The following is a 14132-nucleotide window of genomic DNA, read 5'->3' on the forward strand; positions in this document are numbered from 1 at the left end:
TCCCCCCACGAGGCCTCTTCCTCGGTGTCGGGCATGAGTTCCTGTAGCTCAGACCTCAACCGGGCCCGACTCGACTTCGAGGCACCGAGTCCTCGGTGGCGGCGTCGAGCGGTGGACTCCCGCGCCGGCGGGGATGAAGCTCCCTCCATCGACATCGACTCCACCTGCGTGGCGGTCGAGACCGGCGCCGCAAGCGTCGTCGAAGGCCTCGGCACCGGGCTAGAGCACGTCGGCGCCTCCATCAACGGCGCCGAGGGCGCAAGCACCCCCGGCGCCGGCACAGTCTGCCGCATCAGCCCTTCCAGGATCCCCGGAAGGATGGCTCAGAGGCACTCGTCCAGGCCCGCTGTCGGGAAAGGCGAGGGAGTCGGTAGAGGTGTCGGTGCCGGAAGCTGTTCGGGTCCAGGAGACAGCACCGAAGTGCTGGCACCCTGACATGACGATACCTCTACTACAGAGGGGGACCGCTCCTCTCGGCGCTGCCGCTTCCTCGGCGTCGAATCGTCTCTGGAGCCGGGAGCCATATGCGCGGTGGGCGACCGATGACGGTGCTTTTTTGTCTTTTTCCGGTGCCCGTCATCGGCGCTCAGCGGTACTGAAGAGGAGGAGGTAGATCCCCCTCGGCCTCGAGGGATCGGGTCCGACAGGGTTCGGTCCCGAGGGCCCTGGGTACAGGGAGTGACCGGGGCCGATTGCCCACGCGGCCGCTCACCCCTGCCGTCTCCGGAAGACCGGCGGGGCGACGGGACCTTTACTCCTGGGGTCGGTGCCGATTTCGTGGACATCGGTACCGAAGATCCGGCCGTCAATACCGATGCCGTCGAAGTCGACGTCGAGAGGCCGGCGCAAGTTCCAAAAAGACGGTCCCGTAGAACTTGCCTCGCCACCTGTGTCCGTTTCCGTAAACCAAGACACAAGATGCACGTCTTGGTATCGTGCTCCGGCCCGAGGCACTGGAGGCACCAAGCGTGATTGTCGGTCTGCGAGATATGCCGGCCGCACCGACCACACTTCTTAAATCCACTCGGGACCTTCGAGGACATCGACGGAAAAATCGCGTCGGCGAAGTCAAAGTCGTCGATGGTGGCGGTAAAATTCACACCTCGAAAAATAAATCGACCGCTCGGCCACAAGGCCGCAACAAGACGCCCCCGCTAAAAAGACGAGGGAAAACAAGTTCTTCTCGTTTTTTTTTTTTAAACAAAATAAAACAGAGAAGCGGAGAAAAGTATAATGAAGAAAATCTCGCGGCGAAAACGCGATCCGGTTTCCGGGGCTGACAGAGAGAGAGAGACGAACGCGGAAAAGACTGAGCGGGAACGGTCGCGCACGGGCGGAAAGACGGCCGCACATGCGCGGTGGGCGTGCCCTGCGTGCGGGACCGCCCGCAAAGTTTTGTTCCGGTTGGTGGGGGCTGCCGTGGACGTCAACCCAGTCGTGAGAACAAGCAGCCTGCTTGTCCTCGGAGAAAAACTTAGATTGTGAGCCCTCCCGGGACAGAGAAATACCCAGTGTACCTGAATGTAACTCGCCTTGAGCTACTACTGAAAAAGGTGTGAGCAAAATCCAAAATAAAATAAATAATGAGGAAATACAAAGGGCACAAGCTGCCCCAATCTATTAGCTAGAAGTTAAGCATATATTTAAATGTTAGAGAAGCCTGTATTATTTGGGGGTTTCTAGATCCTTCAAAAACATAAGAATACCACTGTAAATGAACCATACAAACATACAGTGGTGCTTATAGTAACTTACAAAAAATATTATTTAGTACCATTCCAGATTTTCAGTTGGTGTCATAAAGTTTTAAAGAATGGAAGGAAAAGCCTCAGAACCCAATCCAGAACCTTAAATGTTCTCACAGACTTCAAATGGGAAAACCTTATAGGTTTTCATGACTACAAGATTTTCCCGTTTGAAGTCTGTGAGAACATTTAAGGTACCAGACTGGGTTCTGAGACTTTTCATAGTAACAGAAGATGATGGCAGATAAAGACCTGTTTGGCCCATCCAGTCTGCCCAACAGAATAAACTCATTACATAATGTATGATGTCATACTTCATATGTATACCTGATCTTCATTTGTCCTTGCCATTTTCAGGGCATAGACTGTGTAAGATGTCTGCCCAGCACAGTCCTTGTTCTAAAACTTCAGAAGCTGTCATCGAAGGTCCTGAAAAGCTCCACTCCAACCTATCCAAATTTATTCAGCCACAATCAGGGGGCAGACTTCTCCAACTTCCTTTCTATGTCTTCAGTTTGCTAGTTTAAAACAGGAGCTCAGTAAAGGAGGAATTGGATGCACTTAAAGAAGCTTCTATGACTGCACAGAATAATACTGCACAGAATCATACCAACTTCTCACCACTGCCTCTAAGGATAAAATCACCTAAGAATTGATGGTTCACGGTGGGCTCAGGCAGACTACGGTATGTGGCACAGAAGAATCCGCCCTCACAAGTGTTGCTCCTACAGAATTCTTTTGCTCCATTACAGCACTGTGATGTCCCTGCAAATAGAACTGAAGCGGAAGAAAAAGCAATGAAGGTGGAACAAAAAGATATGAAGGTGCCCAAAGAGAAAAGACACCCCCCAAAGCACTAATGTTGAAACTCATACCAGGAAACTGTTGCTACTAGGGGATTCTATTATCAGAGGCATTAATTTTGAAACACAGTTCAATGGGCCATGCAAAGTGAAATGCCTTCCAGGCTCCTAAGCTACCAGGAGTACCAAGCAAATAATCTCTATAATCAGAGAAGAAACTAAGGAGTCAAACACTGATGTTGTTATCCACCTGGGAACAAATGACTTGTCCAGTAATTCCCCACTTGCCATGCAGAGAGCTTTTCAGGAGCTGGGAGAGGGGTTAAAACCTTTGATACAAACAATAGCTTTCTCTGAAGTACTACCTACCTTTGGAAAGGGAGAGAAAAGATTGAAAGTACTGAAAATTTCAATAGCTGGCTTAAAGCCTGGTGTCACAAAGAAGGTTTTAGGTACATAGGAGGATGAGGCAATGCATGGAAAAACAAAAGACTATATTGTAATGACAGGCTGCATCTCACTGTGGCAGGAAAAAAGTCCTTGGGGAGAAATTTAGACAATATGCTTGTAGGCATTTAAACTAGATGGTGGGGGTGGCATATGGAGTCAGGTCACTTCAAGTGATCACCCCCTCCTAAAGCTAAAGACAAGATGTGACAGTAGAAAATAAAGCAATGAAAACAACAATCTTAGTAAATCACTTATCAACACAGCAGAAAGTAAGATTAAACAAAAAACTAAACAGAAAACAAAAATGCCACTGAAATGTAGATGGAAAGCGATGACCACAAATGCTCGCAGCCTAAGCAACAAAGTTCATGACCTGCAAGCCCTGATGTTAGAGGCAGACTTAGACGTTGCTGCAATCACGGAAACATGGCTCAATGATTTCCATGAATGGGATGCAAACATACCAGGCTATAATCTATTTAGGAAGGATAGAGATGGTCGTAAAGGTGGAGGAGTAGCCCTGTATGTGAGAAATGATATCGTAGCGACTGAAATGACAGGGGCCTGGGGAAAGGAAGAAGCGATATGGATCACCTTAAAAAGAGATGATGGAACCTCTGTCCACATGGGTGTTGTCTACAGACCTCCGACACAATTGGAGGAACTAGATACAGATCTGGTCACAGATATCCATAAGTTGGGAAAGAAAAGAGAGGTGCTGTTGCTGGGAGATTTCAATCTGCCAGATCTGGATTGGAAAGTTCCATCTGTGGAATCCGAAAGACGTAGAAAGATCGTGGATGCTTTTCAAAGTGCTCTACTCAGACAAATGGTGATGGAACCCATGAGAGAGGAAGCAACACTGGATCTGGTGCTCACAAATGGGGATAGTGTGTCAAATGTCCGAGCGGGTGCCCACCAGTTTGGTTTGGTGTAACAGCTGAAGTTGGGGGCAGCCACTCAAAACTCAAAGTCTTGGATTTCAAGCATGCTGACTTTAGTAAAATGGGGGAATACCTGAGGAAGGAGCTGATGGGCCAGGGGAACATACGAGAAGTGGAAGGGCAGTGGTCCAGGCTGAAAGAAGCTATAAATATGGCCATAAAAGCAAGAGAAAAAGGAAAACGATATGGTTCTCCAAGCAAGTGGCTGAGAAAATAAAGGCTAAAGAGTTGGCATTCATGAAATACAGAAAAACTCAAGAAAAGGAACACGGAGAGGAATACCAGATGAAACTAAAAGAAGCCAAGAGAGAGATACGTCTGGTGAAAGCGCAAGTGGAAGAACAAATGGCTAGAAATGTAAAGAGGGGCGACAAAAATTTCTTCAGGTATATTAGTGAAAGGAGGAAGACTAAAAAGGGAATTGTGAGACTGAAAGATGCTGCGAACCGCTATGTGGATAACGATGAAGAAAAAGCAAATTTGCTAAACAAATACTTTAGTTCTGTTTTCACTGAAGAAAATCCTGGAGAAGGACCACGACTGATTGGCAAAAGTACATATACTACTACTTAACATTTCTAGAGTGCTACTAGGGTTACGCAGCACTGTACAGTTTAACAGAAAAGGTCAGTCCCTGCTCAAAGGAGCTTACAATCTAAAGGACGAAATGTCTATGAGAATGGAGTGGATATAGCACCGTTCACGGAAGAGAGTGTGTATGAACAACCTGAAAATCTAGAGGTGGACAAAGCCATGGGACCGGACGGGATCCACCCCAGGATATTGAGGGAGCTCAGAGAGGTTCTGGTGGGTCCTCTTAAAGATTTGTTTAATAAATCCTTGGAGACGGGAGAGGTTCCGTGGGACTGCAGAACAGCGGATGTGGTCCCTCTTCACAAAAGTGGTGATAGGGAAGAAGTTGGAAACTACAGGCCGGTAAGCCTCACTTCGGTTATTAGAAAAGTAATGGAAACGATGCTGAAGGAAAGGATAGTGAATTTCCTGGAAGCCAATAAGTTGCAAGATCCAAGACAACATGGTTTTACCAAAGGTAAATCCTGCCAAACAAATCTCATTGAATTCTTTGACTGGGTGACCGGAGAATTGAATCAGGAACGTCCTATAGATGTAATCTACTTACATTTCAGCAAAGCTTTTGACACGGTTCCCCACAGGAGGCTCTTGAATAAACTTGACAGGCTGAAGATAGGACCCGACGTGGTGAACTGGATTAGGAACTGGTTGACGGACAGATGCCAGAGAGTGGTGGTAAATGGAATTTGCTCAAATGAGGGAAAGGTGAGTAGTGGAGTGCCTCAGAGATGGGTGCTGGGGCCGATTCTGTTCAATATATTTGTGAGTGACATTGCCAAAGGGTTAGAAGGTAAAGTTTGCCTTTTTGCGGATGACACCAAGATTTGTAACAGAGTGGACACCCCGGAGGGAGTGGAAAACATGAAAAAAGATCTGCAGAAGCTAGAAGAATGGTCTAAGATTTGGCAATTAAAAGTCAAATGCGAAGAAATGCAAAGTGATGCACTTAGGGAGTAGAAATCCACGGGAGACGTATGTGTTAGGAGATGAGAGTCTGATATGTACAGACGGTGACAGGGATCTTAGGGTGATAGTATCTGAGGATCTGAAGGCGACGAAACAGTGTGACAAGGGAGTGGCCATAGCCAGAAGGTTGCTAGGCTATATAGAGAGAGGTGTGACCAGCAGAAGAAAGGAGGTGTTGATGCCCCTGTACAAGTCGTTGGTAAGGCCCCACCTGGAGTATTGTGTTCAGTTTTGGAGGCCATATCTTGCTAAGGATGTAAAAAAAATTGAAGCGGTGCAAAGAAAAGCTACAAAAATGGTATGGGATTTGCATTACAAAACATATGAGGAGAGACTTGCTGACCTGAACATGTATACCCTGGAGGAAAGGAGAAGCAGGGGTGATATGATACAGATGTTCAAATATTTGAAAGGTATTAATCCGCAAACAAACCAGTTCCGGAAACGGGAAGGCGGTAGAACTAGAGGACATGAAATGAGGTTGAAGGGGGGCAGACTCAAGAAAAATGTCAGGAAGTATTTTTTCACGGAGAGAGTGGTAGATACTTGGAATGCCCTTCCGCGGGAGGTGGTGGAGATGAAAACGGTAACAAAATTCAAAAATGCATGGGATAAACATAAAGGAATCCTGTTCAGAAGGAATGGATCCTCAGAAGCTTAGCAGAGATTGGGTGGCAGCACCGGTGGTTGGGAGGCGGGGCTAGTGCTGGGCAGACTTCTATGGTCTGTGCCCTGAAAATGATAGATACAAATCAAGGTCAGGTATACATATAAAGTAGCGCATATGAGTTTATCTTGTTGGGCATACTGGATGGTCTTTTTCTGCTGTCACCTACTATGTTACTATGGCTGTAAAACATCCAAGTGTTAGGCATGCCCTAATCCCGCCTTTGAAATGCCCCTTGGTAGGGGTATTGGGGGGGGGGGGGATCACCACCGATTCCCTCCAGTGCTCATCTTGTCATTTAGGGCACCTTTTTGTGCCTTATTCGTTCTGAAAACAGGTGTAGACCAAAACGTCTTGGTTTTAGTCCTGGACGTTTTTGTTTTGTCCCATTATGGCTGTAAAACGTCCAAGTGTTAGGCACACCCTAATTCTGCCTTTGAAACACCCTGACACACCCCCTTGTGATTTGAATGCACTTCTGATGGACTTCACAGAAAAATATCTAAAAATAAGTTTAAAAAATACTGATTCGGACATTTTTGTGAGAAAAACAACCAAGTGCTACTTTATGCCAATTTTAGACCTTTTTCTCTTTCAAAAAATGAGCCCCCTGGTCTCAGAAGACTTCCTCACCTATGCCTTTAACCTCTGGGGTTCCCCAGAGTTCTATGCTGGACCCTATACTTTTCAACATTTTTCTAGCCTCTCTAGCTTTAATTGAATCAATTGGCTTCCCTTTTATCATTTACATTGATGATATCCAACTTCTTTTATACCTTCAATATACATTCCCCTGATCCTGTATCAGCTGTTTCCTTGAACTTGGCAAAGATTTGAGATGAGTTTTAATTCATCCTCATTTAACCAAATATAGGTAAAATGAAGCTTTCACTTTTTCTTGGTACTCCTCATCCTTAGCTTCACTCTCATTCTGACCAGTGATGTGCAGTTTGACTTGGGGGTTCATTTTCAAAAGAGAAACACGTCCAAAAAGTGTCCTAAAGCAACATTTGGACAGATTTCTTCTCAAAACATCCAAATCAGTATTTTTGAAACCTGTTTTGCAGATGTCTATCTATGCATTTCATCTGCAGTGCATCCGAATCACAAGGGGGCTATTTGAAGGCAGGATTAGGGCATGCCTAACACTTGGGCATTTTACAGCCATAACGGAACAAAATCAAAAACGTCTTGGGCGAAAACTTCCACATTTTGGTCTAGATCTATTTTTACAACAAAAAAGACAGGTCCATACCTTCCCCCACCTGTTACAACTTGTGTTGGCGAGCCCTCCAAATCTCACCAGAAACCCACTGTACCCACATATAGGTGCCCCTTTCATCTATAAGGGTTATTGTAGTGGTGTACAGTTAGGGGTAGCAGGTTTTGGAGGGCTCAGCAGACATGTGTACCTGGGAACAGTTATATGAAGTCCACAGCAGCAACCCCTAGGGTGCACCATTGTTCTCCTGGGATGTTTGGGGTACCAGTCTGCTAAACATGCTGACCCCTCCTACATCCCAATGACTTGATTTTCTATGTTTTTCACATGTGCAGTTTTTGTTTGAAAATGGCCTAGAAAGATAAATGCAGAGCACAAAACCTTGTTACAAATGGTATTTTCAAAACAAATTGCTTCTTTGAAAATGTTTACATTTGCTATTTAGATTTGAGATGTTTAGCACAAAATGTCCAAAGTCTAACTTAGACGTCATATTGAAAATGCCCCTCTTGAAGACTCTTGAGGTTATATTCAATAATATCTTAATTTTAAAATTAGCGATCTCAATCTTTGTCCAGAAACATTTTTTTTGTATTAGAATACATAACCCGGGGGGGGGGGGGGGGGGGGGGGGGGGGAATTGAAGTATAGTCTACTTCTTGTACCTTCTCTCCAGAAATTATACAATTTTAATCTATTAGTTCTTTTTTTATTGGCTCATACTTGTTTTAATTTAATTTTTTCCCATGAGTATCCATTTTAATTTATAAACCATTTATATTTTCTAATGATTTGAAGTATATCAAAAAATTAAGAAATATAAAAAGATGTTCTTATGGCAAACGCATGTAAGAAAAAAAAAAAAAGGAAAACTACTAAAAATATTAATTAAAAAAAAACTCTCGCTGTTCACACTCTCTTTGTACTTTTAAAAATAAAATGGTATTAGCCTTTACTTCCTTTTTACATGGATGTAATAACTATTCCCTTACATATTATAGAAACGCAAGAGTTTATAGTAAAGAATTTTAAAATGACAGCAAAAAAGAACTCCATAAAGGTGGATATCAATTCCAGTTTACTTCTCTCCAAGAGCCTATTTCCACTGTGGAACTTCTTTAAGTAGACTGACTTTATAAAAGAATTTCATCATAACTCCCAAATCACCTAAAGGTTTTATCTAATTATTGTCTTTGTATTTTAACATTCATTTCCGCCTAATCACTGCTCTTCGATAACTCTTTTTTGCTCGTTTTCAGGTTGGGTTACTATTGAGTTCATTTTCGAAAGAGAAAAACGTCCAAAAAGTTTCATAAAGCTGCATTTGGAAAAACTTCTTCTCAAAATGTCCAAATCAGTATTTTTGAAACCTATTTTGCAGATGTTTATCTATGCAATCTGTACCTTGTTCCATATGATGTAGTACCAGTCTAGCTAGGACAACTTTCATAATGCTCTCCCCATGCCCTGTTGTAGATGTGGCACCAACCAGATTATCGGCATATCCTCCACTTCCTGCGCAGAGAAAAAAAGCAAACATTTTGGAAGTTAAGCTTTTATTTCCAAATATACACCCGAAGGACAAATGCATTACAATCTTTGGAATTAGTAAATGAACATACATTTCAAGATTAAAGTTAAAGGCATGGAGCTATTTCCCTCTGCAAAATATCTGCTATTATTCTAAAAGTTTTTAAGAAAACTACTGTTCAAAAGGTTGAACAAGACCTTGAGAAAACAGGATTCGCTAGATGCTAACATTTTACTGGACCAACCTAAAAGTAATAAAAAAAATGCTACAATACCTGACCTTTCAAGACCATACAGACCTCTGCTAATATACATTTTAAATATTTTTAGGTTGCTCCAACTGAAAAGAATTCACTCTCCATGGAAAAATCCATTTTTAAGTCTCAACATTTCCCATTGTTTCAGAAATGTTCTTCTGCTTCTCTGGCCTTCTAGTCCTTTCAGTAGTTTGGTTAACTCTCATGTTTTTCCAATCCCAAGATCAAATAAGGACCTTCTACCAAACAAATTAGAATTCTAGGGAACCCTTTTGAACGGCAACAGGTAACATTGGCGGAATTCAATTTATCAACAACCCAGTGACAGAAATACAGCGGTCCAGAGAGGGACTTATCTGACCTTTTTAAATTATTCTCTTTAGGAAAAAAAAAGACAAAAAAAAAAAAAGAAAATCTTACCTATACATGCTGTATCCCCAACACGGCCAACCATTTTATTAGTGAGTCCTCCAGTAGACGTAGCACAAGCCACACTACCATCACTGTCAATAGCAACTGCACCAACTGTTCCAAGGCCTCTGCCAAAAAGTAAATGCAGCACAAATATATTTGGTAAAACTTTAACCAAGTTCAGTGTCAAAAGTGCATCAAAACCTGTTTCTAATTAGGATCATCCATGAGTTCTGACAAGCTTCCAGGACCCAGCTCAGGGAGAGGATGCTGTATGCAGGTAAAACTTGTGCATAAGAAGGAAACAGCGAGCATACCCATGGACAAAGTAAAATAACAGATCCCTAGAATAAGCTGGAATAATTCTAGATCTGTGAAATTATCTCCATATATTTTGTTTTGTACACAGAGCTAACCTGTAAGAGGTTATGGTTGACTTTCTTCCTACCACTGATTCACATTTCATAAGAAGGTATAAAAGTAGCACGGTTGCTGTATTAATCCATTTGAACCCATACAAATAAAGGTGAACAAAAAAGATATTACTGGTGGCTTTTGTTGACCTTTAGTTCTCTAAAGTACTATTTAAAAATCCAACAGCTAGCATTTCTAATATGTATTATTGCTGTTAACACACATTTTATCATCACAGGTACTCAGTTACCAATTTATTTAATTTATTTATTGCATTTGTATCCTACATTTTCCCACCTCTTTGCAGGCTCAATGTGGCTTACAATACATCATGAATGGTGGAAATATATTAGAAAATAGACATTTAGTGTAACAAAAGGATCTTGGGTAACATGATAACATATTAACAGAGTTAGCACATACAAATGTGGCAGCATTGATTAGTAACTAGCTGCAAATTATCTTGTCCACTCATCAAACACACACAGAATTTGATCTTAAATTCCAAACCCTTCTTAAAATGTCAACTTCATGTACTTCATCAATACAGCAAAATTTGTTTTGCTTGAAGATTCTGGAAAGGTTGGTCAAATGTAAGCAAATGCTCTATTGCTCACAATGTCTTATAGCTTATAATAACTAGGGCACAATAAAGCACATACAATAGCTTAGGGTATAAAAGAAAGCTACAAAACAAGTTATCAAAAGCAATCAAACTTTCAGAATGAGAAAAACCTCAGCTTTAAAATATTTAAGTGCAAAACTTACCACATGGCTATGTGGCAGGGAGCCCTTACCGCCACCCCCTGAGGTGACGAAAAGGGCTATCGCAGTAACCTACCAGGTTACCGCCAAGCTAACCATTTCCGGGGGAGGGGGGGGGGGATGTTCCATGTAAATGGTACGTTGTCAACCTGGAACTACCACCAGCAGTCGCTTTGGGCCGCTGGTAGTCCTAAAATAGCAAGTAGTAAGCCCATGTTGGGCTTACCACCACTCTGTAAAAAGGGCCTCAGAGTGAGATTATTTGGGCTTGGAGTTATGAACAAAGACAGAATTGAAAGTATCCAAATTCTTCAGAAACAGTTTTAAAGCCAGAACAGGCTCAGATTCTTCATGCCAACCAGGGATTACTCAGTAGGTCTGGTACCATCTAAAGAAGTTTAAGATGTTTTGCTTGATGTATATACCTACATTTGTGATACCACAGGGTTCGAATCTGGTTTCAAGTTTGCTTTCCATCTCTCTCTGGACCTATCAGTCACCAACATTTCTCCTGAAACTTCAGGAACACCCTGTGCTTTGGCAAAAATGGATGCACCCTGATCAGTCAGCAGCATGTGATCAGTCTGAGGAATGAACAAACAAGGTGGTATATCAAATGACTATTAAACCATAGGTGAAAAATTCAATTTCATTACGACAAGCATCTTAGCAGTTCACCTTCTAATACAATAACATAAAAGGTGGCAGTAGAAGAAAAGCATTTCACCTGCCCAGTTGCCCTTACCTACAAAGCTCCAGATCTGATAAATCAAACAAACTAATTTCTTTGGATTCTCTTTTTGCAGTAGTAATTTTGGAGTTTAAGCCAGATTCAAATTTGATGAACCTGCACAGACAAGTGCTGAGAGACCATGAACAACTCACTCAAGGGTCCTTTAACTAGCTGCGGTAAGCACTAGCACATACTTACCTCAGGACACTCAGGCATCTTGTGATAATTTGTGAAAAGCTCTAAACTGTGCTGAAACATAAAAAGTTTACTTGATACCTAAAAACCAAACCAAATATTTGCATGGGTACGCCAATAAAAAGGTGGCTCTCAAATGTAGTCTCTGCACACACAGCCAGACATTCCTTTCTTCTGTCTTGAATTACTTTAGATCTGGATATATCCACAATTTCTATCCAGAAAATGTCATTGAGAGTATAAAAAAAAAAAAAGTTCCATTACGGCATTCAAGTCTTGTTCAAAAACAAATGAGACTAACAGTGTTGCTCTTTCCTGAACAAAGGATCCTCCATAACTGCGGACAGATCTTTCAACACATTATCCTCTTGAGTTTGTACTTGACACTCTTCAGCGGGCCCCAATGAATCTTTTGGAACTTGGTAAATAGTAACATAGTAGATGACGGCAGAAAAAGACCTGTACAGTCCATCCACTCTGCCCAACAAGATAAACTCATATGTGCTACTTTTGTGTATACCTTACCTTGATTTGTACCTGTCCTTTTCCCCGCCTCCCAACCACCAGTCCCGCCTCTCACCACCGGCTCTGGCACAGACCGTATAAGTCTGCCCAGCACCATCCCCGCCTCCCACCACCGGCTCTGCCACCCAATCTTGGCTAAGCTCCTTAGGATCCATTCCTTCTGAACAAAATTGTATAAGGTATTTCTTGAAGCAATCAACAGGCTTTAGGGAAATTAAGTACATGCAAATTCAGTCTTCTACTGAAATTTTCAATTTGCTCAAATTTACATTAAATCACAGCTCTTTCATTAACCATTACAGACAGTCTCTTTAAGCTCTTTAGTTCTAATCATGTCTGCTGAACTTGCCCTGTGCAATCTTGTTTTACTTTCTCCATATTTTGAGACAGGAAGTCTACCTTACCACCAAGGTTAGATATTTCACCTGTAGTTTTGGAAACAATAGAATCCAATTTCTTCAGGACCTGCCAAATAACCTCCAGGGTCACCGCTGCGGGATCCAACGATTCAACAACAGTTCCGAAGACTCTCTCTCGCAGCCGATTCATCAACCTTGTCCCCACACTTCTGCCCCTGGACATGGCGGGGCACTGGAATCTGGAAGGGACAGAGATATATCTTGCCCAGGATGCTCCATCACCCAAACGTTCGTCGGGACCCTCGTCTCTTGATGCTTTCTGAGTCTGCTTGAGGGTGAAATGTTCCAGCATTTGCTGCACCAGAAAAGAAGTTTGGGATAGCCTTAAGAACTCTTGTTCTTTTCCTTTAGTCAGCTGCACCATTCTGAACGTGTGGATGTTATTCCCTCTCACCAGCAGATGGAGGTAGAGAAAAGGCTAGGCTTTTCCAGTGAAATCACCGGTATAACATGCTGGTGCTCTGGGAAAAGTTCCAGTATGCATCTGCCAAAGCAGCAGAAAGTCCCTTTGTAACACACATCCATGCCCTATCAACCACTGCAGCTGAAAAAAAAAAATCCCATGTGAGCATACCACCACAAAGTGGCACTCGATATCGCCAAGAAATGCCTCATTGCTGCTCACATTATCATGTCTCCTTTTTCAAACTGAAATGGAAAGAGCAGAACTCCCCAACAGCGGGCTTCAGAACGGTGCAGCTGACTAAAGGAAGTTATCAATTAAGAGATCATTTCACCTTCCTTGTCGTCTAAGGCTACACCTTACTGAACATGTGGGATGTACCCAAGCAGAACTACTGGGTGGGGGAAGACAAAGACCCTCTGATGACAACTCTGCCAAAGTCCAAGAATGCCAGGATGTGAGCTTTCAAACCCAGAGGCACTGGTCGATCTCTACAAATGTAGGAAGCCTTTATGGTCACCTTGATCCACCGCATGATAGTGGCCTTGAAGGTTGCTTGACCTTTATGAGAGCCATGGGAAAGAACGAACAGATAATGGGACCGATGAAACTCACTGGTTTCTTTCAACTAACGAAGCAATGTCCTCAGACATCTAGCTTATGTAGACTCTGAGCAGAGGAACCAGACCCCTCCTCCAGAAAGGAGGGCAAACAGACCTCCTGATTCACATGCAATGCCGAGACCACCTTGGGCAGAAAAGGAAGGAACCATGCAGATCGATACAGAGTCCTCCAAGAAGGAAAGGAACAGGCCCCTACAGGACCAGCGCCTGCAACTCAGAGACCTTGAGTGACAGCCACAAGGAAAGCCACAATGCATGCTGCAAAGGCTCTAAGAAAGCCCTAGAGAGCACCCAAAGAACCAAGTTCAGGCCTCAGGAAGGAAAGGAAGGGACGCACCAGAGGCCACTGAGTGAATTCTCTTCAAAAACCAGAAAACCTCCCCATGCTCTGCTAGGGAAAGACTCTGTACTTTGCCCCGAAAACTGGAAAGGGCAGCCACCTGGACTTTAATGGAATTCATGACAG

At 43.2% G+C, this 14132-nt stretch overlaps 1 protein-coding gene across 5 annotated transcripts in view; it reads right to left on the reverse strand.

The window, feature by feature from the left end:
* The window catches only part of ASRGL1 (asparaginase and isoaspartyl peptidase 1), a 107780-nt gene that overhangs the window by 30697 nt on the left and 62951 nt on the right, over window positions 1–14132 (reverse strand). For all 5 annotated transcript variants that reach the window (XM_030199016.1, XM_030199014.1, XM_030199017.1 and 2 more), the window contains exons 4-6: window positions 11198–11352; window positions 9599–9717; window positions 8796–8906 (exon numbers count right to left, since the gene is read on the reverse strand). In XM_030199016.1, coding sequence (XP_030054876.1) covers window positions 8796–8906; window positions 9599–9717; window positions 11198–11352 — 385 coding nt within the window. The remainder of the gene's footprint in view (window positions 1–8795; window positions 8907–9598; window positions 9718–11197; window positions 11353–14132) is intronic.

Source organism: Microcaecilia unicolor, chromosome 3, assembly GCF_901765095.1.
Source record: "Microcaecilia unicolor chromosome 3, aMicUni1.1, whole genome shotgun sequence".
Taxonomy (NCBI): Eukaryota; Metazoa; Chordata; class Amphibia; order Gymnophiona; family Siphonopidae; genus Microcaecilia; species Microcaecilia unicolor.